Genomic DNA, 27,274 nt, shown 5'->3' on the forward strand with positions numbered 1-27,274 from the left:
CTCTTTGTAAAGCTAAGCAGACTGAGGTCCTTGAGCCTTTCACTATATAAGGCCTGTTTTTCAGTCCTTTAATCATTCTCGTGGCTCTTCTTGAATAGTGGGTACCAGAATAGAACACAATATTCCAGCAACAATAATTGGCAATAACATAGCCCTTCATCAGTCTCGGACCCAAGCCCGACGTTGGCTAGTGGCTGAGGTAGATGAGGATTGCTGACTTCCTGTCTCAAGTATGGAGGGGAGGGGCAGGCAGGAAGAAGGGGACGCTGAGAATAATTTATTAAGCTCCCCCTACTCATCATCTTAGGTTATACAACATTCCTGTGTAGACGCGGTCCTAGCAAAGGACTCCTTGTAAACATTGTTTTAAAGGCGGGGAAGGAAGGGCAACAGCAGATGTTACAGGCAGATGGATGCTCAAGGATGGATCATGGTGGAAAGGGCTCTGCTGCTAAAGCCAGCAAAGTGGGTGTTGCTAGAACGCAGGTACAGTCCGGAACAGGGCAGTCACTTGCTCAGGGTCACAGCTTCCCCCAAAGGAGTTGAACTGTTAAGAGGGAAACCAGCAGGGAAGATGAAAGCAAAAGGTTACGCCTGAGGACTTGAGCTGGGCTATTTGGGTTTTATTTTGTTTTTTAACTAACTCAACAATGGAATCCCTACATTTTCCAGATCTCCTCACCCCTGACGGAGCCAGCCTGGCTGGCTGCTTTGGGAACCCTCCTTCTGCACATCCCTACCTCTATGTCCAGGGGCCTGGGCGACTTCTTTTCCCTGAGATAATAGTGCTGGGCCATTGGCCTTGGCTGGTCTGTACTACAGCTAGATATCTGATGCTAGGAGCACAGGTGCTGGAGCTAGGGGTGCTGCGGGGGCTGCCGCACCCCCTGGCTTGAAGTGGTTTCCCTCACATCCAGGGTTTACAGTTTGGTTCAACGGCTCTGAGCACCCCCAGTATACAAATTGTTCCAGCACCCCTGGTGAGCAGCTGTATGGACTGCGCTGTAGCTGCCTTTCCCTGCAGCTGACACCCCTTGATGGTGGCCCTTTGTGGAAGAGACGGTAATGAGATGGTGTCAACAGGCCATCCCTACAAAGACTGGGAGAGCCTGGGCGCAGAGGACTTGGGAGCTCTCCTGCAAGCACTGCTCCTGAGTTGTGCCTCACCGGCAGGGAAAGAAACGAGGCTAAGTACGAGTTCCTTCGCAGCCCGTGTTCCTATACCATGCCTGGTAAGGGAAGCTAGGCCGGGGTAGTCACCACTTTCCTAGGCTTTTGCCTATGCTGCCTCCTGCTGGGACTGGAGTAGCCACACGGTCGCCCACAGCCACCACCCTTGCCACAGTCCTCCCTGTGCCTCCCACGGAGGGAAGCGGGGGCTGGACTAGCCACGAGATTGCTGCCTTCGGCACTGCCCACCGAGACGCCTTGGCGGACAGGTAATCAAAACAAACACTTCTGCGGATAAATGCATGGCCGTGGTGCTCGCAATACATAACTAATTTCTCCCCACATGATCTCAAGGAGCAGGAGCGGTGTGAAGAGCGGGGCCCGGTGGCGGTCTGACTGGACTCCCTGGAGTGGTAATTCTGAGGATGACAAACACAAGCCAAAGAAAAAGGTTGAAAAATAAGCACTTCCCGCAGCCCTGAGCAAAGGAGCTATTGCAGGGTTTGGAAATAACCACGGCGAAAAGAGGGAGAGGGAGGGGTATTTTCTCATTGAGAACATGTGAAGTGCCAAACAAGCTGCTATTACAGTGGCTTGAAGAGGCCCGGGGGGGGGTGTACAGGAGGAGAGAGAGTGGGGAAGAGGGCAGAAGTGGTGGGAAGGGCTGGGGAAAGGAGATGAAGGAAAGTGGGTGAGTGGAAGAGGGTTAAGGAAGAGAGTGTGAACGGAAAGGGGAGCGAGCGTGTGAGCGTGGGCACAGCACAAGACAGAGAAAATGGAAGGCGAGAAAGAGCAGAGCGCAAGAACCGGTGTGAAGCTGCTACTGGCAGAACTGCCCCCCACAAGGCCCGGCTTTCCTCCCTCCTTTCCCCCCCGAGCCGAGCTTTCGTTTCAAAAGGGCCACTTGCCTCTGCTTTCCCCTGTTCTCTCACCACCTTCCCCTCCTCCCCCGCCTATAACCACCGCGGGGAGAAAGAAAGAAAGAAGGAAAACAAAATATCTACAGTTGTCGAGAAAAATAGAGGCAAACATCCATAATTTTCTCTGTGGGGCTTTGCAGTAATTGAGCCATTTGGATAAAAATAAAGGCAGCAGGCCCTTTAGGTAAGAGGAGCTTTTGCAATCCAAGAAGCCTGAATTATGCGTCTTGTATCACTTTAAATCCCCCGCGCCCTTACCCCCCTCCGCCTCCTCCACCTGACACCAAACCACTTTTCCTTTTCTTCTTCTTTTTTAAGTACCCTGTCAAATGTCCTCCGATGAGCAGAGAATTTCAGCTGTCACAACTAATTCTGTGTGTGTGTGTGTGTGTGTGTGTGTGTGTGTGTGTTGGGGAAGGGGTGTGTTTTGGGGTGGGGGGGTGGATGGTGGGAGTGGGGGAAAGGGACGGAGGAGGAAGGAGACGCATCTTTGAATCACTCATGTCTGGCTTTTTTTGTTGTTGTGATTATTACAAAGGGAAGATTTATATCAGAAATTTGTTTCTGGAAGTGTTTAAGGGCTGTAATTTCCTCCTTTTCAATTGCTGCCTGATGTTTTCTTATTGCCTCACCTTGCTTTCCCCCTCCAGCGCTGAGCTGTCAGCCTCCTATGGGATCTGTTCACACATGGCAGACCCTGGGGCTGCCACCACTGCAGCTGTCCTGACCACACGAGGAGCCTGTGGCGCTCGGCTGGCCCATGGGCCCAGGGCCTGGGCTGGTTCTCATCTCCGTGAAAGCCGATGGGTGTGAGTGCGGGTGCAAACCAGCAAAGAATTTGGCCCACAGTCTCAACAGTGTCTGTCTGCCCCATGTTTTCTCCTGCTCCTCCTTCTCCCTCTGTCCCACCCCCCTTTTTCTGGCCTATGTGATCCCTTCCCCATGGTGGGAGCCGAACAATCCCTCCGCACCATGGCTTTAGAAGGGTGGCTGTCTGGCTGCCTTTGTCCATTCTCAGTTTATACAGCACCTAGTGTGCTGGGGGCCTAGTCCGTGACTGAGACTCCTCCTTGTCCTCCTCATCCCCAAACAGCCAGTGCAGGATGACGGAGGATGTGGATAGAGCTACGCACAAAAAACAAACAGAGCCTCAGCAGTACACCAGAAATGCCAGCTTCCCCCCTGTGGCTCTCCAACCGGGCTCGGAAGAGCCCGGGGAGGGTGGAGTAGTTTAACACTGCTTTGAACTGTGTCCACCAATCCCTGTTCCCCCTTTGTGGAATTTCTTCTGTGGCAGTGGGCATGGTGCTTAGAGAAAGCTCCTCTCCCTGGCCACCTCCCTTTTCCTTGGGACTGATCTGGAGTCTGTGTGAAGGGAGAAGAGTGGTGGCTCCATTAAGTTGGAGAACGTGGTGTGTAACAGCCATCCTGCTCCCTCGGGACTTCTGCATCTTTGCTCCTCTTGGCACCAAACCCCAGGTGCCCAGGAGCTCTTTATCCTAGTGTAGGAAGGCAGAACAAGAACCAAAGCCCAGAAGTTAAAAGCCAGAGAAATTCAAATGAGCAATAAAGCCCAAATTTTTAGCAGGGAGGGTGATTAACCCTTGGAACAAACTATCGGAAGTGGTGGAGTCTCTGTCTCCTGAAGTCTTCAAGTCAAGACCGGAGGCCTTTTTGGAAGATGTACTTTAGTCAAACACAAGTTATGGGGCTGGATGACGTTCTATGGCCTGTGCAACACAGGAGGTCAGACTAGAGCAGCGTTTTTCAAAGTTCGGGTCGTGACATGTCAGGCACTGGGTCGCAGCAGCTCTGGTCAGCACTGCCGACTGGGACATTAAAAGTCCCATAGCAGTGTGCCAGTCGGTGGTGCTGCCTGGCTAAGGCAGGCTAGTGCCTACCTGTTCCAACACCGCACTGCGCCCCGGAAGCAGCCAGCAGCGGGTCCAGCTTTTAGGCAGGGGGACCAGGGGGTTCCGCACACTGTCCCCGCCCCGAGCACTGGCTCCGCACACAGCCAATGGGAGCTCGAGGGGGCGGTGCCTGCGAGCGAGAGCCGTGCGGAGCTGCTTGCGCACTTCCACCTAGGAGCCGGACCTGCTGCTGGCCACTTCTGGGGCGCAGCACGGTCCGCGGTGCCAGGACAGGAAGCCTGCCTTAGCACCTCTGCTGCACCGCCAGAGGTAAGTCCATGCCCCAACCCCACGCCCCAATCCCCTGCCCCAGCCCTGAGCCCCACCCAAACCCGGATCCCCTCCTGCACCCCAAACCCCTCATCCCCAGAACCCTAACCCCCTGCCACAGCACTGAGCCCCCCCTAAACCTGGAGCCCCTCCTGCACCTCAAACCCCTCATTCCTGGCCCCACCCTGCAGCCCTCACCCCCACACCCCCAACTTTCTGCCCCAGCCCTGAGCCCCTCCCACATCCCAAACCCCTCATCCCTAGCTCCGTTGGGTCGCGGGCATCAACAATTTTCCTCAACTGGGTCCCCAGAAAAAAAGTTTGAAAACCATTGGATTAGAGGATCACTATGAATCATGGCAAGGAAGAGAGCAGAGGAGGCTTTGAGTCCCATATATTCTCCTTCCATTTGGTTTACATTCATATCCTCATTTTGTCATTGTACCTTAGCTCTTCAGAGGGTTGTTTATGCTCTTTTCCTTCTCCGCTGGGTCATGTTCTTTAAATGCAGCCCTTAATACCGTCCAGCAGAAGGTGGACTCGGGCCCACAGGCAAGAAAGGGACTCAGAATAGCGCAGATCAAGTATCCTCAGGGCCGGATGTACCCTCTGGGGAGAAGTAACTCCAGGGCTAGCACATGGCACATGCACCGCTCTACAGTATCGCCAAATCTGAGCATTCAAAAAGCATGAGTCAGGCTCCCAAAATTAATGAGAGTGGCTTAAGAAGTCATGAGAAATTGAACAATAATCAACATGAGGGTTCTTTTTATGTGTCTTCTGGTGCTGAAGACTTGGCTTCATATTTTCAAGCTTTTCTCTAACGTCATAAGGGCTAGAAACTTCCTCTATTAAAAAAATGAAAGCTGAGATTCTCAGGTAATAACATGATTCCAGCAGTTGGGGGATTTTAGAGACCACCCCCCCCCCTCCCCAAATCACAAGCCTTGCAGTGAAATCATGAGCACTGACGACACTGATTTTATTAGCAGACAAGGTTAGGCTCCTTTGGTTACAGCGGCATGGTAGGCTTAAGGGGACACACCGTTGCAGCCCCATTCTACCTTTATGCCAGAGGAAAGGTCAGGATCCTACAGCACTTTCTGAAAAGAGCAGAGGATTGGCCAGTAGCTTGCTCAACATCTCGCTCGCTCTCACTCAGACAGAATAGGCTCTAAGGCAAGTCTGGGGAGCTGTGCAGCGGCCCGGCTGGCACACGATGAGCGAGACCGTGCGGGAGGTGAGCAGCTGTCCGGGAGGCATGCGACGGTAGCGTGCAGCTGCAGGGGAGGCAAGTGACAAGAGGGCAGAGGAGGCTGGTGGGCGGCGTGTGGCTGTAGTTGGTGTCGGGCTGTAGCAGAGGCATGTGACTGGCACTGGCCTGCGGCAGTATTGGAGGCAGGTGGCGGTACAGTAGTTCGTGTGTGGCTGTGCAGGAGGCAAGTGACGACAGGTTGTGGGAGGCGGCGCAGGCGGTGGGAGGCGGTTCTGTGTGGAAGAGCGGCTGCAGAGGCTTGCAGAGCGACTCAATCTCACTGCACTGAGGAGCGTCGCTGTGTGGATCACTGTCCCCAGGGCTGGAGTTTAGTGATGGGGCTAAAGAACCCAGGACAGTGTCAAGCCAGTGCCCGCCTCGGGAAGGCAAGATGTAATGGGAAGGAGGGACATAAGGGGAGGGGTGATGCCATGAGAACAGCTCCCAAAGGCCACCCTGGGAGCAGAGTGCCTCTAACTTGGCTCAGGTGTTGGGTCACTCCCTGTAGCTGAAGAGTGCTTGTCATAGGTCAAGCCCAGGGGGTTATTCTCCATGGGAGACTGCCTTCCAACTCCAGGTCTGGGACATTAACTCCATGGCTGATACCTGTTTCCTGCTTGCCCCTTACTTCCTGCTTCACAGAGGACTTTTGTTCCAGCCGGCTATGTTAATTAAAGGTGGGCTCAGGTAAACATCCTGCTTCACCGGAGACTAGCAGAGACCAAAGAAGAACTGCCATGCTACATAGTCAAATCCGACTGCAGCCTCCCTCCCCGGGTCAGAATTCACACGTGGTAACTAGGGATGGGCTCAGACCAAAACCAAAGATCCAAACAGCTACTAACCCTGGTGGCATTTGGCTCCAGATTTTTGTTACTATTATTATGATGATGATTTAATATGTATTACATATTAATTACTGTAATGAATATTAGTTTCCGATAGCTAATATTTATATTGCAGTAGCACCTAAAGACCACAATCCGGTCTGTTCCCGTTGTACTAGGCCCTGTAAAAGCGTGATAAATGACAATCCTTGCCCCTAAGAGCTTACAACCTAAAAGATATGTATAATTGTAATGGGGCAAAAAGAACGGCACAGAATCTTGGTCTTTAATTGCTGAGTGCTGTATGCTGGCCTCGTTCTCAGGGTGTTTTCTGCATGACGGTAGTAGGGTAACTGTACAGGAGTCTGTCTGGAACAACAGCAGGAAGGGCAAGAGTGGCTAAAGACAGTCGCCTCTCAGCAAACACTGAATGTTCAGGGACAATGGCAGAACTATTAGCTTTGATTATTTGGCCGCCTCTCCAGCTAGCCTATGCTGGAGTGGCCCCAGCTGTTTAGCTGGTTCGGGTGGAAAACATTTTTGGCACCCCCGTTCCCATGGCTGAGCACAAATAAATAAATAGCCAGCTGGAGTGAGCCAAAAAAAAGCAGAGGGAATATAAGGAAAGGTTCTCACTAATTTCATAGTCATTGGATCAGGGCAGGCCCTGTGAGTATGGTACAGGGTATCCATGCAATGCAGAAGAAATCAATAAAGTTCATAGTTTATGCACCTCTGTTCTGAGGGTCAGTGCCTTGATGTAGACCTTGATCCTGCAAACACTTACGCATTTGCTTAACTTTACTATTGTGAGGAGTCAAGGAATCAAAGCCGTAATGAGTTCCCCAATAACTTGGGGGTATCCGTGGAATCTTAGAAATCTTTATAATAATAATAATAATTAATAATTAACAATAGTAATTCTTAAAGCTCCATAGTGAGCATGAAGGAACCGTACCCATGGAAACCTGGAAAAAGAAAATTAAAATCTATTGAGCACTTACAGGGAGCTTCATAGCATCTAGGCATTTAGAAACCTCATTATTTGTGAAGTGACTGTGTGTGAGAGACAGAAGAACACATGGTCCCTCCTCCAACGAACAAACACCTCTGCATAAAACCCCTTGCAAGGTTAGATCAAGAAGAGGAGTCAGCGCCGGTCAGAATGCAAGGATCATTCATGCATGATGTAATGGTTGTGTGTGGAATATGCTCGAATGTCCTGGTCTAGGAACGATCCTTGCATGTTCTTTGCTTTTATCCTTGACTGACTCGGCCTTGCATCATCTGTGTGTGATCCTTGCACTTTTGCTGGCATGTGGTCAAAACCTGATGTCCTTATTCACTCCTTACTCCAGCAAATTTCTCATTTATGCCAATGGGCCTGTTGTCTGACTAAGGATTGAGTAAGAACTTCTGGATTTGGCCTGGAGCCATGGGTGGGACCAGACCATATCCCAGCCGCGGGTGGGACCTGACTGAGCTACTCTTGGAGTCCTCATATAATCCAGGGTTCTTGATAGACAGGATACTCAGGCTTTCAGAGAGCATCCCTTGACTGAGACAACAGTTGATGTGTAAACCATAATCATGCCAGTATAATACAAATCCCTGAACACCTAGAGCAGAGCCACCTCTGAGGTCTGTCAGCCACTGTTGTACCCAAGTGTAGAGGACAAAAATCTCTGATATGATGTCAGTATGACTGATGTGTCTCTCAACATGCCATGGTGCTGCATGTTCACACATTTCATGCTTTAATCTTTAGTCTGGTTTTAACGCACATTAACAAATGCGACTGGGAAAGTCAAGTGCAGACATGATGCAAGCATTCCTTGCTAGCATGAAACCGACTTGCAACAAATGTTTGTTCCCTGTTGTGATGGGTTGTCTGCCCCACACAGAACTGGAAGGGGTTCAGGTGGCCAGGTAGGCCTATTAACTCCACAGGTGGCACCTGGAGGAGAAGCCAGGGAGGACTGGGACCTAACTGCTGATAGTGCCCAGCTGAGGAGGAACAGGAGGGGCCTATATAAAGCCCAGGAGCTGCAAGCAGAAGGGGGTTGCAGGGAAGTAGGCTGCAGTTGCTCCCTGGGAGGTGCATTAGGGACTAGAGCAGTGGGTCTTAACTCATGGACCACTTGCAGCCCAATCAGCACACAGCTGTGGCCCCTGTGACATCCTCAAGGGGATACAGGTAGTATATATATTGTGAGGATCTGGTCCATGTAACACACACAGAGAGCTGCATATGTGGCCCACAATGGTAAATAGGTTAAGAACCATTGGACTAGAGCAGAGGTGGGCAAACTATGGCCCGCAGGCCACATCCGGCCCATGAGACCGTCCTGGCTGGGTAGGCTTGCCCCTGGCCCCTCCCCTGCTGTCCCCCATCCCCTGCAGCCACTCTGCCGTGTGGGCAGTGCTCTGGGCGATGGGGCTGCGTGCTCCTGCAGTGCAGAGCGGCAGTGTGTCTAGCTCTGGCCGGGCGGCGCAGCTGCAGGACATGCTGCTCTGAGCAGCATGGTGAGGGGGTTGGGTAAGGGGCAGCGGGTCCTGGGGGGCAGTCAGGGGACAGGGAGCGGTTGGATGGGGCAGAAGTTCCGGGTGGGGATGGGGGAGTTAGATTGGGAGGATCCTGGGGGGTGGTCCTGGTGGGGGCAGTCAGGGGATGGGAAGTGGGAGGGGGCGGATAGGGGGCAGGGGCCAAGCTGTTTGGGGAGGCACAGCCTTCCCTACCCGGCCCTCCATACAGTTTTGCACTCTGATGTGGCCCTTGGGCCAAAAGTTTGCCCACCCCTGGGCTAGAGGGTAGTCTACAGTTACTCCCTGAGAAGAGGGAGTTGGGAGGCTGATGGACCCAGAGAGGGAGGAAGGTAGGAAAAAGCTCAGGGAAAAGCAGTTATGGAAGATAGTGCAGGCCTGGGTTCCCCTACCAGTTACAGGGGACATGGCACATCCCAGGCAGTCCACTTTCTTCTGCCTGGGATGATTTGGTCCGGGAAAGACTTTGTTACACTCCCCCTGGAATGTGGAACCATGTTGTGATGACCTGGCTGACTCACAAAAAGGAGGCTACAGTTCCAGGAGCGAGAGGGGCTGCAGGGTGAGAGGACGGTGGGAGAGACACTGCGAGAGGAGGGGTGCAATGCCTGGCAGAGCTAATTCCCAGGATGGCCAGGAGGAGGTGCCACCAGTGGTGAGTGGACCCCATGACACCTGTCTAGACTGGAATGTACAATCATGTTAATTAACACCTGTAAAAAGACGACTACAAATTCTAGCGTTGACATCTCTTTTCACAACACAGATTCTGACCGGACTATTTTAGTGTCTCTGAATCCACAACTGCAACCTATTTTAGAATTCAACCAACTTTTAAGAGGCTTGGAATAGTTCTGCCTTGGAAGCTAGATTCTCAGGATACATGCCTGAGAGGAGACAAGGAAACTGGAGCACTGGAAAAAGGAGGAAAACGTATTTATTTTCATCGGAAAGCCCAGAGACACACATTGGTAATTGCTCCACTGGGATAGCTTGGAATGGGGATGTTTAGGTGGGTATTACTAGCCAGTGCCATGTCAGGAGTGAGTGGGGATGCTGGAGAAACAGCTGGGGGCAGAGCAAAGTGACCTGACATTCTTAGGCATCTTGCATGAGCAGAAATCGTAATTTAGGCCCATCCCTAGCAGCCTCTGACAGCATCCACAGAGGAAAAATGCTCTTTTTCTGGGAAATAGTTCTGTGCTCATAGGCCCTGCCATCCAGAGACGGTGACTTGCACTGCAGTGCACTAATGCAAGGGCTCTCAACCTTTCCAGACTACTGTACCCCTTTCTGGAGTCTGATTTGTCTTACGTACCCCCAAGTTTCACCTCACTTAAAAACTACTTGTTTACAAAATCAGCCCTCAAAATACAGAAGTGTCCCACCACACTATTACTGAACTCATTTTTACCATATAATTATAAAAAATCAATTGGAATATAAATATTGTACTTACATTTCAGTGTATAGTATATAGAGCAGTATAAACAAGTCATTGTCTGTATGAAACTTTAGTTTGTACTGACTTCGCTGGTGCTTTTTATGTAGCTTGTTGTAAAATGAGGCAAATATCTAGATGAGTTGATGTACCCCTTGGAAGACCTTTGCGAACCTGACTGAGAAACACTGGTCTAGGGTTGTTTGTTTTTTTTTTTAAATAAGGGAACAGCAGTAATAATCGTGTTGCGTCATTGTGTCACATTATGATGCCTTGGGGACCCAGCCATGATTTAGGGGCCTTGTGTGGGGCAGCTAGGGGTCGCACAGACAAAACTGTAGCAAGCTGGGAAACTTCCTGGGCAACCCTCCCTGCTGGCTTGGTATAAGTGCGTGTGATACTGATTACTCATAGTACTGGAATGGACCTCGAGAGGTCATCGAGTCCAGTTGTGCCATCGGTATTGTGGGCACTCATGGGGGGCTAGATTATCTAGGACTAGCATCGTTAATTAAGATGCTAATGAGCGATGCTATAAATAGGGAAGGGCAATGAGCGGAGTGGCTCTCCAGAGGATGGGGTTAGTGCGGGGCTCGGTCCACGCCTCCCCACCCCTCTCCCCCTAGGGAGCCATGTGGAGCCAGCCAGCCACCAGCGCACGAGAAGCACCGCCCCTGAGCAAGGCCTGCACGCGCCGGAAGCAGCCTCGTTCTGGCGGGTTGCTGACGTCATTGTGAAAGCCCCCTATCTGCTGGGCTTGAGGTCCCCTTCCCCCTCTGCTTCCGGCGGAAGTCTGGGGCCTTTCCTTTTCCGGGTACGGGTGCCCAGGCGGCGGAAAGAGGCAGGCAGGACGGAGCGGCGGCGGTGGCGGTAGTGGTGGGGGTGGCTGGCGCGTGTAATGGCGGAGCTGGCGCAGGGGCAGAGCGCGGCTCCAGTGGGGATTAAATCCGAGGGCTTCGCCGACGCTTTGCACCGGGTCCGCCAGGTAACGGAGCCCGGGCACAGGAGCAGGCCTCGGAGCCGCTGCTAGGCCTCGGGGCGCGAGAGGGAGCGGGGCGGCCCGGCCAGGTGGCGAGTGGGGCAGAGGGTGGAGCGGCCTGCGCGTGGGGCGCAGGGGCCTGCGCCTCCTTCTGGGGAAGGGCCCCGGGGGGCTGGAGCGAGGCCTGCGAGGGGCGGGGTGGGAAGGGGGATGGTATGGGCCGGCGCCCTAGGCGCACCCTGGGTGGGCGGGGAGCGCTGGGGCAGAGGTTGTGGGGAGCTGGGGAGACCAGTCCCGTGGCTCTCCCAGGCCTTGTTCACCACCTGCCCAACTTTCTCTCTGAAAAATAACGCCCGGACCTTGTGTCTGTGCAGCGCCTTTCATCACCCAGGAGGCCAGAGTGCTTCTGAAAACACCTCCCCGCTGTAAGATTTAGGAAGTGTTGGGAGTGGGGAGGGGGGAATAGACCCCTAAGGCGTTCATAGGGATGCAAGGTTGAAGGAGGTCAGACAGCTGGAGGTGCAGGTTCTGTGGGCTTTTGGGAGATATGGTTACTTTGCAGTTCGGTGGTTGGGCTTCTGACACAGAAAAAGTGGCTGTTTCGTAAAGAAATACTAACCTGCAACATTTTCCTTGGCAAAGTTAATAGAAATAAGCTTTCACCCGTTTTTTGTTTTTTAAAAAAGGATACTTAAGACTAGTCTAGATAAGTCAATTTAAACTATAATATAGGGAAAATACTGTATTTATCATTAGGGGTTAGCATCCATCCCAGAAGAGGTGGAAAAGTGTAACTTCTGTGATTCTAAAACAAAAATATTCAAAGATGGGTGGAGAGGGTTAGGGAAATCCAAACAACTTTTCTGCATAAAATCTAGGATGTCTGAGAAATGGAGCTCACGAAAGCTTTTGCTCAAATAAATTTGTTAGTCTCTAAGGTGCCACAAGTACTCCTTTTCTTTTTGCGAATACAGACTAACACGGCTGCTACTCTAAAACCTGAGAAATTATGGTGCTCCTTAGCAATGTGCAAGTTTATGAAAAGTGATCTCAGAGACAAGAGGCCACAGCCTTGTGGGTTTTGCTAGTTGTGCAAAATTCGTTCCTGTGTATTCATCATTTTTCTTGTTCCATATTTATCGCAGGTGTTAAATGGAACTTGTTCATTGTGGTTATTTACATTCCAACAGGACATAACGTGGCTAACTACTAGAAGCAAGTCTTGAAGATTCTGTATGGTCTTACTGTCCCTTTCCAGTATTGCTGGGGTGGTGGGGAAAAGATCTGTTGCCCAGATACTTGTATTCTATTCTTTAACTGAGAAGCTCCTGGAGAAATAAGTTGGATCATGAAACCTTTTGAGCTATTGTTCTAACGAAGCGAAAGGGCTCACCACTTTGTACAGCTCCGTCATAAACCAATATGATAGCGAATACTGATTTTTACCTAGTCTTCAGAGACTTGTGCAAAGACACTGGCTGTTCTAGGTAGCACATCATCTACTTTTTTCGGAAAGACACACATTATCTGCGACTTACTGCTTTTCAGCTATTGATCCAAAGCATCACATCTTAGTAATGTTTTACAATATGCAATAGGTAACTCTCTTCTGCAGTGACCCAGACAAGGCAAATCAGATTTTTTCAGTGGCTACTACAGCTGTGTTGACTTGACTGCATGTTGATGTCTGAGTCTTCCTGTTAGCATCAGATCGTTAACCTTTAGAGGCTGTTGTATTGGGAAATATCGTAGACACATGTCATAATCTGGACCTCTTACTGAAGGCCTCCAGCTGCAGAAATTCATTTTGAGTATTTGAGAATGTTTTCTGCCTTTTTCTGAAGTAATGGATGGACTTTATCTTGGACAGCCTGCTCAGGTAGAAGAAAAGTTTCCATTATTTGCTGATCATTTGTGGCTTTTTGAAAGGAAACGGAGTACTGCATTGGAAACATACTGAACTCATACTGAAATGCACCATTCACTGGATCAGTAATGAGTTAAACGTGAAGGAGGAATTTCTGTGACTGTATTGACCTGTGTATATTAGTGAAAGTTGATCGCTTATCTATCCTAATATGGCTGCTCTGTCAGATTTGTGGGTTATGGTAGGATTGTTCCACACGCTCATACACAGAGAAAATGGAGCATTAAACTGTACCGTAATCGGGGCCCTCTTTAATTGTAAATTGGCTTTTCTTTACGTTTAATAGGGGAATGAATAAATTGATATCCCTAGGCCCAGAATGTACTGAGTTACTCTAGTGAAAGCTTTGAAAGTCTTCAAAGCCATCTGCTTCCAATGAAGTGTCCTAGGAACAGGACGCTTTACAGGCCTTTATCAATGAAAATAAATGTGTCTGATAAATGTGGGCTTCCCCAAGATTTGGTAGTTGAGTCACTGATCTGCTATTCTGTAAGATGGTTGTACGCTGCCTGGCTTGACAGCTTTGTTCAGTATTCTTTGGGGGAGGGAGAGTTGTTGATTCTGGGCAAAAAATAGAACTTAAGATCAAGCTCACTATCTTAATAGCTGTGAAGGGAGTTCATTAACTGAGTACAAGTAGTTTGGCTCATGCCTTGCTGTGATGTGACTAAATCCTTGTCACAGTGACCAATATGGAATGAGGTGGTCTCGGTTCACTTCCTAGTGGGCATTGTGTGCCTTACAGATCCAACTATCACCTCTTCACACCTCTGGCATTCTTGTTGAGTGGGGTGTAGAGACTGATTCTGCTGTCATGTCCCTAGAGATGGTGACTAAGATTTTGGCTAAAATTAGGAAAGTTTGCACTGTACTTGTCCATGGCATACCTCTTCTGTAGGTAGATGTCATTGGGGGGAGGGGGGATTTCAGCAATATGGTACCTTTTTATGAACTCTGTTCACTTTAAAAAAATCATGCAAACCCTAGAACTGCTACAGTTCTGCTTTGGCCCCTGGGTTATTGATGTAAATACCCCCTCTTGTGGTTTTGAATCAATTTTGAGCTAAAGCTGCATATAGGACTGTTAATCTAAATGTGCTGGAAGTCCACTTTCACTTCTCATATGGGTTATAGTATTGTAAATCTGGGTTGAACCATCAGTATTGTGGGCAACTAAATATTCAGGTCAGTAGACCTACAGGATGATCAGACACAGTAACTGCATGCTTAGACATTGTGAAATGAGCTGGCAACCACAGAAGTCTGTAGGACCTTTCAAAGAAATGAGTTATGTCTTGTTTTAGTGGATTGTCCTGGGTGAACCCTTTTTTTATAGTAATAGTGTCAAATTTCTGATATAAACCTACAAAACAAAAAAATCTCTAAATGTATGCTGACGCTTTGAGACACATGTTCTCCCCGCCTTCCATAGGGAATCTCAGATTCGTGGATTAGCTGACATATGCAGTAGCCAGCCTACATAGTGAGGCTGCTGATACTATAATTTGGAATTCAATTGCTTTTGAGAGTTAGAACATTTGTATTACTCCTTTAAGGAATGTAACTTGTATTAACAAATTTTCCTGGTGATTCATTCCCCTCCCCTCCTTAACAGTCTCACCATGTAATAAATCATTTTTCTTTGTATGGTGCAAGTCCCCTCTCCACATGCACACGGCACTCTTGCAGTGAAGTTATTTGCATCATAAGATTTCATCATAAAAATCTAAATTTGAGAAATTAGCCGGATACTTACTAGCCGGAGATTTAAATTGATTATCTAGAGGAAGATACAAAAGACAAAGTTAGCGGCCCCGTCGTTGATGTGATGTGATGGGTAATGGCCTGGTAAGCCCTTGTTCTGCCAACCTTAGGTGCTGGGATTTTTATCATGGTCCCATCAGGGCCCTATGTGTAAACTCCATCTTTCATATCAGGCTCTACCTTGTAGGTCTCCTTTTTTAATTAAAAAAAAAAAAGGGGGGGGGGGAGGAAGAACACTCCAACCACTCCTTTGGAAGGGAGATACTTCTCTGCCTCTTTGTGCCTTTTCTGGACTCCTAGGGGTGGGGAAGGGGGAGGAAGGTATCAGCTACTGTACATCTCCCTGGCCTTTTCCCCCATCCCCCTCATCTCTTAGATTTTCTTCAAATAAATTAATAGCTGGTCTTTGCTGCTGCAGCTGGTTTTCCCAGTTAAGGCAAAACAAAATTTACATGGTTCTGGACAGTTTCACCACTCCTCACAGGTTTCTAGATAGCAGTTGAGAAACTGACGCAAGTCACGTTACCTTCAGTATTCTGCTTGACAAACATGAGCAGCAGCGGAGGCACTGGAGCTGTTTGAAGACTCAGGGCGATAATACTTCATTGAATTATATTGTATTAGGATCTGAAAGATTCTTTTTGTAGCCATAGTCTAGAAACTTAGACTAAATTCTGTAGAAGTTGATGGTTTAGGTCCTATCACACTTGCCTTCGAAACTTTCATCTTCCGCATGTGAATGGATTTTAAATACATAAACAGTATTGTAAAAGAAGGATGCACCAGAGGTATAAATGGACAGAAGTCTAAAAGGTACCAGGTCACATACCTCCCGAACTACTAGGAATACTTCAATTTAAAGAAAGTTTTTTATTTTTTATCTTCAGTGTAAATAGTAAAGCATGTACAACTATCACTTTTTTCCATGACTGTACCTCTGCAAATGTGTAGCTCAGGTTTTGAATGGCCAGCCAAATCCCAGAAGTGGGACAATCACAGAAATAATTTCTGCTTTAGTGATGTTTCTACAACACACTTTAGAATTAAACTGAATAAAGGCTTTTATATAGGGGGAATGGAGAATGACGTCTAGAGGGGTGAAAGCAGTAGCTAGCAGTACATTACTCAAGGTCATCCAGTCAGATAAGGGCTAGGGCTGCATGCTTTTGTTAATTTCCTAGCTTCAGAATGCCTCATTTATCTTCCTGCAGAACCTGTAGTAATAAATGAAGCTCCTATTGTAACTTAAACAAGAGACATTAAAACATAATGTAACTGCTGGATCTATTCTAAATGTTTGCTAACTTTACATTGTAGTTTTTGATTTTTTTTTTTTTTTTTTCCTCCTGTGGTAAGGAATTGGTCAGTGGTCCCTGTATAATCCAACAGCAGTCTTTAAAAATATGTCTTTAAAATATTCATAAGCCTTGACCAGCTTGAAATAATTGTGCATTGTGAAAATGCTGACTTTGAATTTTAGTCTAGTTTCTGTGGGCCAAATTCTGCCCTAATTGTATATTTTTGACTCTTAGCACGGTAGTTGGGAAACAGCACAGATGTAGCCAAGGGCAGGATTTGGACCAAATGAACTATTTAAAGTATAAATTCAGTTGTGGAAATTGGGGGGGAGGACTTTTTTAACAAAATAACCGTTAAAATGGGAGACTATTCTCAGTGAACCTGTTAAAACATATGATCAGTAACCTGTCACAATATGTTAGGGCTGGCAGACCCAGTCTATTGCAGATCTGTGGATTATAAATTATTACATAGGAGCTGTTAGTAGATTCCAAAAATGGCTCTTTATCTTTATTTTTCAGTATTGAAGTGGTATTTGAAATGTAAATAGCTTTAATAAAGCAACCAAGCGAGGGATAGCAGATGGGAGGAGGGCCAGAAACATGTCATGGTATAGAATATGACTATTTACATAAGCAGGCACCTGAGACACTGCATGTGTTTGGGGAGGTGGACAAGAGGTATTTTTTCATACTTTGTGTGTATAAAAGATCTTCTACACTTTCCACAATATGCATCCGATGAAGTGAGCTGTAGCTCATGGAAGCTTATGCTCAAATAAATTGGTTAGTCTCTAAGGTGCCACAGGTACTCCTTTTCTTTTTGCGAATACAGACTAACACGGCTGTTACTCTGAAACAGTACATATTAATGTGACCCCTAAAATTGTATTTACATGAAGCCAGTGGTTTTGGGTGACACAAATAAACCACACCTGAGTTGTTCTGTAATTGCAGCATTTTGTGGAGCTGCATTATTCCATATATTAAAGAAACTAGATCGCCTCAGACTGACCACCCCTTCCTCTTCAGTGGGTTCTAGAAAAGATGCAACTTGGGTTTCAGCTGCCCCTGTTAATTTCCAGTTGTACATGCAAGTGCACCCTGTTGAGATTGCAAAAATATGATAGGGAAAAGAGGGAAATCGAGAACTTCTTTTGGAACCTGCATACTGATACTGTTTTTATATTTATATGTATACATATATATATTTTATTTATTTTTAAAGGAAGGGGGCAGACTGAAGACAACCGAAGGCCATTTTTATTACTATAAGTAGCACAAACAATGTTTTTTACTCTTTTAAAAAAATAAAATAAAATATAAAAAGAGTGAAGTGAAAAGCAGTCCTAGTGTAATAGAAATCCATGTTACAAAGAGCTTTCTACTTTACTTACTGCAGGTCCTGATTTTTGGACAGCCGGCTTTTCCTCTGCAGCAGTTGGTAGCGTCGGCAACTTGAACCCTTGTAGATATGTCAGTTGTTGCAAGGAAAGCTACATTTTAGAAACACCTTTGGTTATGTATTTCCATCTCTTTTCCCTTCATTATGAAGAACGTCTGTGTAAAAAGATATTATTTTGTTCCTATTGCTTATTCTCTACTGAAATCCCAATTAGTAGTAGTCTGATATCAGAACTGATTGTGTGGAAATGATTTTCTGCTACTTTTATTCTTCTGAATTAAATCCTCCATCAAACTCCTAATACAGAGCCTGTCGAAATATTTTTCCTTGGAAAAGAATGAGGGGAACAATATAGAATAAGACACTTCTCTGAACAGTCATCAGGTTTTGCATGAAGCATCATTTCATGTACTTTATGCTGCTCTTATTAAAAAAAATCCCTTTTAAAAAAATGAGGGTAGTCTCTTGGTGTCCCTACGTTTATTTTAGTTACTTATCTGGCCTCCATTGCTATGGTATCTGCACACCTCACAGTCTTTAGTGTAGTTATCCTTGCAACACCCCTGTGGATTAAGAAGTGCTACTATCCCCATTTTACAGATGAGGAAATGAGGCAGAGAGACAAGTGACTTACTTGACATCACACAGGGAGTCTGTTGCAGAGCAGGGAATTGGGCTGCTGAATCCCAGGCTAGCACCCTAACTATTGGACTGTCCTTCCTCTACTAATAACATCTGATATTTAAATAAATGCCTGTGACGTGGTACAGGAAACAAAGCTGGGCAAAGGAGAATGTATTGAAATAGGAATATCAGAAGTAAGCAGAAACAGTTAACTTGTGAAGTAAATTACAGTTTTTTTCATCTTTGCGCCATGAAAGCCCTGATTTTAGTAGCTAAAAAGACAAAACAGTAACAGGAGAAAGTGCTCTAGTAGACAGCAAGGACCAAAGAATTTAGTTGCTATGGCTGACATTTCACATACGCTAATTTTTAAACAAAATCTGCTTCAACAGATTGCTGCTAAAATTGGAGATATTCCTCACTTGAATAATACTGCGCCGCTGGTGGACCCCTCTGTCTATGGTTATGGAGTACAAAAAAGGCCCCTGGATGATGGAGGTAAGCTGGCTATTTTTTGACGATAGGTATTTCAGATATAGCATTCAGGAATGTTTATTTGTGGACATGGAAATAGAGGATCAGTTTCGCATTTGTAGTAGGAATAGCCGAGATGACTTAGTGGATAATTTTGTGTGTCGAGATTGTACACAAGAATTCCTGTGCTGTTTAGTCTTGCTCAGATAGTACAACACTCATATTTTCAACCGTATTGACAAAACTATACATTCTACAAGGAATATTATCAACTTACTAGTTTTTAGAGAGATTTAGCTAAGTAATATAATTATTTAACATTTGAATTGTAAATGAGGTATCATTGTGTTAGGGACTATGTACACATAACAAAAAGACAGTTCCTGCCTGAAATTGCTTACAGTCTACATATAAAACTGTAAACGGCAGGTAGGTGATAGGACACGGTAGCTGTGAGATGATTATAACAAGCGTAACAAGCAGCAGTCACAGCACGACAGCTGGTTATGTAGGCATCTCAGCACAAGTTTTATAGAGAGACTTAAGAGAGGAAACTGATGGGGCTATTTCTTATTTCCTAGTGGGAAGGTTATTCCATATTTATCCATCACAGTATTTCTTAACCCTTTCTCCAATGCATCTGGTGGTGGCCATGGTTTGAGTCAAAATACTAGACTAGATAGACCACCTTGTCTGATCCCTATTTTATATTAATATTCCATTATTTAAAATATCCTTGTGAATGGCTAAAAATGTTTTCCTGGCTGGTAGTTTGACTTTTGTAAATTGTTGCTGTGTTTCTGGTGCTACAGAAGTCAGAACGGATGCGTGTGTCCATACGAATCTGTGTCATCAGTCGTGCACTGCTCTTGGAACAGTGTGTTTTATTACCTGCTGCTTTACAGAACCAAAAAGCTCTCACTTCCTTGTTGCAGCGGTTGTATCAAAGGGGCTTTGGTCTCCTTTTCCTCACCAGATTAGAAAACTACTACTTATAGTTCCGGTTTTTTGCCTGACAAAGGTACCCTTGCCGGGTGATTCTTTTCCACAAATGTACTGTTCAGACTTTGAAATTTTGCATATAACCTTAACTTTCTCTCTTTAAATGTAGATGAACTTTCAGTCACTGGATTTTTTTGTGATTGAGGTAATGCTCTAATGTAGGGCAACACCAGAGCAGCACAGGGGAGGCAGGCAGGCAGGCAAACAGTCTCATCTTAGGATTTCACCTGTTGAAGGAAAAATATCCCTCCTCTCTGCTAATTCTCAATTGCCTTGGGAAATGGAGGTGACAAGGTGCTGATAAGATGGGTGGACTGTCTCTTCCTTCTGAGGAATCATTCTGGGGCATGGGAGAGAAGTTCCCGGCCTGCTGTCGTCTCAGCTGTCAGAAGATACTCCTTCCTCCAATATCAGCCCTCAGGGTCCAAAAGGAGACCTACCATTTGCTTCCTATTCAGTTCAGTGGGATATTTCCTCTTGTGCACCCGTATTACCACCCCACCCCCCCACCCCCCCCAGTTGTTGGAGGAAGGAGCGTGTTCCTGTGAGACCACCACCTGCCATCTGGGCGAAAGCATCATTTTTTCAGTGCTTCCAGTGCCCTGCTCTGAGAGCGAGAAGCCTGTTCTAATTCTCCGTCTTCTGAATGGCAAAACTGTGTTACCAACTTAACCAGTGAACTGTTCAAACCTGATGCTCTTTCGTAACCAAAATGGGCCTCTTCAGAGTGTTACTAGTTGCCTTACTAGACTAACCAAAACTTTTGTGTTTGACTAGATCATAAGTGCTTAGCACATTCATTTTGATCCAGTTAGAGTTGTAATAGCCCCTCTTTCCTTTCCAGTGGTTCCGTGCTTCATTTCCTCTGAAATTCAACAAAAACAAATGTCAGATTATGGGCATACATCTCTAATGAGGGTGTTCCTGGAGTTTTCCTCCATTCCAGAATTATGCTCACTACAGTGCTCAGTGATAGGGCCTAACACTTCTTCCAGTGAGAGTTGAAAAATATTTTACTGACTGCAGTGAACGTAAGAACAGCCATACTGGGTCAGACCAATGGTCCATCTAGCCCAATATCTTGTCTTCCAACAGTGGCCACTTCCAGATGCTTGAGAGGGAATGAATAGATGCAGTGATCCATCCCATGTTGTCCAGTCCCAGCTTCTGGCAGTCAGAGGCTTAGGAATATACGATTATGAAATTGCATCCCTAACTATCTTGGCTAATAGCCATTAATGGACCTGTTCACCATGAACCTATATATTTCTTTTTTGAACCCAGTTATACTTTTGGCCTTCAAAACATCACCTGATTGACTGTGTTGTGTGAAGTAGTACTTTCTTATGTTTGGTTCTGGTGTTATGTGAAGGGGTAAATAACACTTCTCTATTCACTTTCTCCACAGCATTCACAATTTTATAGGCCTGTATCGTATTACGCCTTAGTCTTTTCTAAAATGAGCAATCCCGGTCTTTTTAATCTCTCCTCGGATGGAAGCTGTTCTATCCTCCTAATCATTTTTGTTGCCCTTCTGTGCACCTTTTCCAATTCTAAACTTTTTAGAGATGGGCAACCAGAACTGCATGCAGAATTCAAGATGTGTCATACCATGGATTTATATAGTGGCATTGTGATATTTTCTGTCTTATTTATCACTTTCCTAATGGATTCTAACATTGTTAGCTTTTTTGACTGCCACTCCACATTAAGTAGATGTTTTCAGAGAAATATCCAAGAACTCTTTCTGGAGTCGTAACAACTAATTTAGAACCCCTCATTTTGTATGTATGTTTGGGTTTATTTTTTATGCATTGCTTTGCACTTATCAGCCTTGAATTTCATCTGCCATTTTGTTGTCCAGTCATGCAGTTTTGTGAGAACCCTTTAACTTTTCGCTCTCAGCTTGGATTTAACTATCTTGAGTAATTCTGAATTGTGCAAATTTTGCCACCTCACTGTTCACCCTCATTTCCAGCTCACTTATGAATATGTTGAACAGAACAGGTCTCAGTACAGATCCTTGGGGGACCCCACTATTTTCGTCTCTCCATTGTGAAAACTGACCATTGATTCCTACCCTTTGTTTCCTATCTCTTATCCAGTTACTGATCCATGAGAGGACTTTCCCTCTTATCCCATGACTACTTACTTTGCTTAAGAGCCTTTGGTGTGGGACCTTGTCAAAGGCTTTCTGAAAGTTCAAGTACACTATATAAACTGAATCACCCTTGTCCATATACTTGTTGACCACCTCAAATAATTCTAATAGATTGGTCAGGTATGATTTCCCTTTACAAAAGCTGTTGACTCTTTGCCAACATATTGTGTTTATGTATATATCTGATAATTTTGTTCTTTACTAAAGTTTCAACCAATTTGTCTAGTTCTGAAGTTACTTACCTGCTCGTAGTTGCTCGGATCGCCTATGGAGCCTTTTTAAAAAAAATAATAAAAAAAAAAAAATAGGCATTACGTTAGGTATCCTCTAGTCATCAGATACAAAGGCTGATTTTAAGCAATAGGTTACATGCCCCAGTTCTGCAGTTTCACGTTTGAGTTCCTTCAGAACTCTTGGGTGAATACCATCTGGTCCTGGTGACTTATTGTTTAGTTTATCAATGTGTTCCAAAACCACCTCAATCTGGGACAGTTCCTTAGATTTGTCACCTACAAAGAATGGCTTAAGTGTAGAAGTCTCCCTCACATCCTCTACAGTGAAGACCAATGCACAAAATTCATTTAGCTTCTCTACAACAGCATTGACCTCCTTGCATTTAGCTTCTCTGAATTGGAAATGGCAATGAATTGTCAAGCTTACTACATTTAAGTGTGAGGGATGATTGTATAAAAAAGCTTATGTGAAAACAAACCTGACTTTAATCTTCTTACCCTTAAGTAAATATCAGTTGTATAGTAGTAATAAATTCTGCATGTTTACTTGCTTCACTAATCTGCCAAAATAAGATTGTGGCATGTATTTATGCCCTTAGAATGAAGAAATTAACAGACCAGTTGCATTGGGGAGGGGAAAAGAGAAGAATGAATCCCTCTCTACCATGGGGCACACACTTTATCAGTCTCTGGACTGGAAATTCCTGCATGTTGCACAATCACCTAGTCTGTATTTGGCAAGTAAGAAATTTCCCTCTGGCACTTTTTTGCCATGCCTTTTATTAAAGTATCCTACCTTTGATTTTAACTTGTTGTTGCATGCATTGTTAAATAACAAGATATTATGCAAAACTGAGCTCAATTATGTCAAGTTCAGATGAAATATTTTTAATTCATACTTTTCATGTAACTAGATCAAAACTGATAGTCACTTTAATAATTATGAAGCAGGAACAGTTCCCCAACAACATGGCGGTGTCTACTTGAGTAAGGATGTTTCTGATAGGCTTCTGAAAACAAATTTCAGTCTAGTAGAAAAGCCTGGAGCCTGTCCATAATTCAAGCAAAATAATAATTGCCACTTAACATCTTCTAAGCATAGAAGTAATCAAATGCTTCAAAATGGTAGATTGGGACGCTGGCTGTTCCATTTCCAGCATCTGGTGATGGTCTCGGCTGAAGCAATCTTTCATTAGTGGTGGGTGCTTCAGAAGTGGAAAAGATGTTGGTCTATTGTGAGTGTAGGAGGTAAAGCCTCAGATATTCCTCCCTCACTTCTTAACATCCCAGTAGTCCTGATCATGATGGAGGTGAGATCTATGAAAGTGCTCCATTTTAGAAAGAAAGCAAACCAGATAGCAGTTGGGTAGGAGTGAGGGAGCTTTTCATTGGAACATGTTATCCCAGAACTATAAACTAATGAAAGAGCATCTTGAAAAATTTCCATATTTGTTTAAGTGTGCAAAGTATTGCACATTGGAAGGAATAATTTTAATTACTCGTACATCTGATTCGGTTCTAAATCAACTGTAACAACTGAGGAAAAGCTGGGCATCCTTATGGACAGCTCAGTGAAGACCTCTGCTTAGTGTGCAGCAATGGTCAAAAAAGAAAAAAGCGTTAGGATGTCTAAGGAGTGGGATGGAGAATAATACTAAACATTATCCTATTCTATAAACCAATAATGTGGCCACCCCTGGAATACTGTGCTCATATAATGAGCCCATAGAATTCACTGCCAAAAACTTCAGTATGGATAGCAAGAACATCTAGCTTTAGTAAAGATTTAAAGGGAAAACTTTAGGTATACCTTCTCACTTCAGGACCTAAGCTGACCTCTGACTACTGAGAGTTAGAAAGAAACTTTTCATGGGACAGGTTGTTGAAAACTGCCTATTACGTTATTATGTATTTGTATAATACATAGCACCTAGGAGCCCCAGTCATGGACCAAGACCCCATTGTGTTTTGTGCTGTACGGATACAGAACAAAGACAGTCCCTACCCCAAAGAGTTTATAGTCTAACTGTAGAACAAGAGACAACAGATGGATACAGACAGGGGAGTACAATGACCCAATACAGGTATGGTAGGCAGGGGTCTCATCACACCAGCAACCTAACCATTGCCAAGATTTTGTTGGGGTTCTTGTACCTCCTTTCAGCATCTTGAAGTGGCTACTGTCAGACTGGATACTTGACTAGATGGCTCACTGATTTGGTCCCGTATGGCAGTTTTTTGCATTTATTAAAATCTAAATCTGAATTGAAAAGTGCAAAACAGCATCTGATACAGAGGTATTTGGTTCTATATGAATTCTTAATACACAAATGACCAAAGCACTTTTAGAATGTCATCTATATTAGGGCTGTGGATTTAATCACAGTTAACTCATGCGATTAATTAAAAAAATGAATTTCATTTTTAAACCATAAATACCAATTGACATTTATTAAATATTTTTGGATGTTTTTCTACATTTTCAAATATATTGATTTCAGTTACAACACAAAATACAAAGTGTACAGTGCTCACTTTATTTTTGATTACATATTTACAGTGTAAAACAAGAAATAGTATTTTTCAATTCACATAGTATAAGTACTGTAGTGCGATCTCTTTAGCATGAAAGTTAAACTTACAAATGTAGAATTATGTACAAAAAATAACTGCATTCAAAAATAAAACGTCAAACTTTAGAGCCTACAGGACTATTCAGTCCTACTTCTTGTTCAGCTAATTGCTCGGACAAACAAGTTTATTTACATTTATGGGAGATAATGTTGCCCGCTTCTTATTTACAATGTCACCTGAAAGTGAGAACAGGTGTTCGCAAGGCACTTGTGTAGCCGGCGTTGCACGGTATCTATGTGCCAGATATGCTAAACATTCGTATGTCCCTTCATGGTTCAGCCACCATTCCGGAGGACATGCTTCCATGCTGATGACTCTCATTAAAAAAAATCAGTTAGTTAAATTTGTGACTGAATTGCTTGGGGAGAGTTGAATCCTGCTCTGTTTTACCCACATTCTGCCATATTTCATGTTATAACAGTCTCTGATGATGACCCAGCACATGTTGTTCCTTATAAGAAATCTTTCACTGCAGATTTGACAAAAATGCAAAGAAGGTACCAATGCAAAACTTCTAAAGATAGCTACAGTACTTGACCCAAAGTTCAGGAATCTGAAGTGCCTTCCGAAATCTGAGAGGGACAAGGTGTGGAGCATGCTTTCCGAAGTCTTGAAAGATCAACACTCGGATACAGAAACTATAGAACCCAAACCACCAAAAAAGAAAATCAATCTTCTGCTGGTGGCACCCATTCAGATGATGAAAATGAACATGGGTCTGTCCGCACTGCTTTGGATAGTTATCAAGCAGAACCCATCAGCATGGACACGTGTCCTCTGGAATGGTGGTTGAAGCATGAAGGGACATACGGATGTTTAGCACATCTGGCACATAAATACCTTGCAATACCTGTTACACAAATGCCTTGCGAACACATGTTCTTGCTTTCGGGTGACCTTGTAAATAAGAAGCGGGCAGCATTATCTCCCATAAATGTAAACAAACTTGTTTGTCTGAGCAGTTGGCTGAACAAGAAGTAGGACTGAGTGGACTTTGTTTTATTTTTGAATGCAGTTACTTTTTGTACATAATTCTACATTTGTAAGTTTAGCTTTCATGATAAAGAAATTGCACTACAGTACTTGTACTATGTGAATTGAAAAATATTATTTCTTTTTTTTACAGTGTTAATATTTGTAATCAAAAATTTAGTGAGCACTGTACACTTTGTATTCTGTCATAACTGAAATGGATATATTTGAAAATGTAGAAAACACCCAAAAATATTTAAATAATGGTATTCTGTTATTGGTTAACAGTGCGATTAATCACGATTAATTTTTTTAATCGCATTTCAGCCCTGTAATACATATATACAAATATAATTTTATGTAGTCAGACCTTGTACTTGTAAATTTAAGCCCACAGTGAAGTTTTACTGGCAAATCACGAACGTCTCCAAAATTTGGTTAAGTGCTGTTAAATAACCTCGGCAGCATAAATTCAGCTTCTGTAATGAGCTTGCTAATTCCTTACAGTTCCTTTCAATTTCATCGTAAGTTCCTCATTCAAATAGATGCTTCCCTGTAGCAGGCATTGTTTGGTTTCCAAGCAGAACCTTTTAGAGGCGCTGTACTCTCTGGTGGATTTTGTACACACAGACTTTGTCTACATACAGTGGATAGAGATACTGATATTACTCTGTAGTTTATTGGGATGCTGTACTTGAAATCTGGTCTCTAGCTTTCATAACGTTGCATGTACTTTACTTGTCCTTGACCCCTTGTATATCTTTGTGATTTTTACAGTCAAAATGTCCTTTTTAAAAAAAATTCTGCTGTGTAAGACCATGCAAACAAAAGGAAAATTGACTGACAGTACAGGGATAAAAAATAAGTGACCACATGCAAAAGCTGTGAAATTCACTAAGTCATCAAACTTGTAGGGATGGAAGGGGGAGAGGAAATATATTTATTCTTTCAGTGTTAGTAATCTTAGGTTTTACTTGTAGTAGTAAGTAAATCTTAAACAGAAATATGATTATCCCAGTGAATACCCTCTTTAAGTGTAGGATGAAAAGACTGTATTACTGCAGCAAACTAGGGTCCCAGTCTAGTAAGCCTCTTCACAGAACTCCCCCTGAATTTTAAATAGAGACATCTAAGGCAGAGGTTCTCAATTTTTTGGTAGCCCATGATTTATAGATGTTTATAAATGCCCAGCTCGCTCCCTACTATGACACCTGTGGACCACATCCCTTCCCATCTACAACTGCCTAATATCCCTGAGATCTCTTCAGTGATCATGTCTATGGAAAAGTAATATTGGGAAAGTATGTTTATATTTTTAATAATCAGTAGCTGGAAACAGGGACAGCTTGTACTATGTGACCAGCCAGTACAGCACCAGTGGTCCATGGACCACAGTTTGGAAACATCACCACAAAGGGGCTTTTCAGATCAGTTCCTTAAACATGTGTTGGATTTTGGGAG

General features: G+C 44.7%; 1 protein-coding gene across 22 annotated transcripts in view; it reads left to right on the forward strand.

Annotated features, from left to right (window-relative positions):
• Positions 1 to 11,111: 11,111 nt before the first annotated feature.
• Positions 11,112 to 27,274, forward strand: part of FUBP3 (far upstream element binding protein 3) — a 56,564-nt gene continuing 40,401 nt past the window's right edge. For 7 of the 22 annotated variants that reach the window (XM_027823371.3, XM_043530180.1, XM_037879355.2 and 4 more), the window contains exons 1-2: positions 11,147 to 11,325; positions 18,730 to 18,835. In XM_027823371.3, the coding sequence (XP_027679172.1) occupies positions 11,239 to 11,325; positions 18,730 to 18,835 (193 nt within the window). In that variant the 5' untranslated portion in view covers positions 11,147 to 11,238. Of the gene's footprint in view, positions 11,326 to 18,724; positions 18,836 to 22,806; positions 22,949 to 27,274 lie in introns of those variants that run through there. The other 15 variants (XM_027823365.3, XM_037879353.2, XM_027823368.3 and 12 more) reach the window with 11 other exon arrangements.

The sequence above is a fragment of the Chelonia mydas genome, chromosome 16 (genome assembly GCF_015237465.2).
Source record: "Chelonia mydas isolate rCheMyd1 chromosome 16, rCheMyd1.pri.v2, whole genome shotgun sequence".
In the NCBI taxonomy this organism is placed as follows: domain Eukaryota; kingdom Metazoa; phylum Chordata; order Testudines; family Cheloniidae; genus Chelonia; species Chelonia mydas.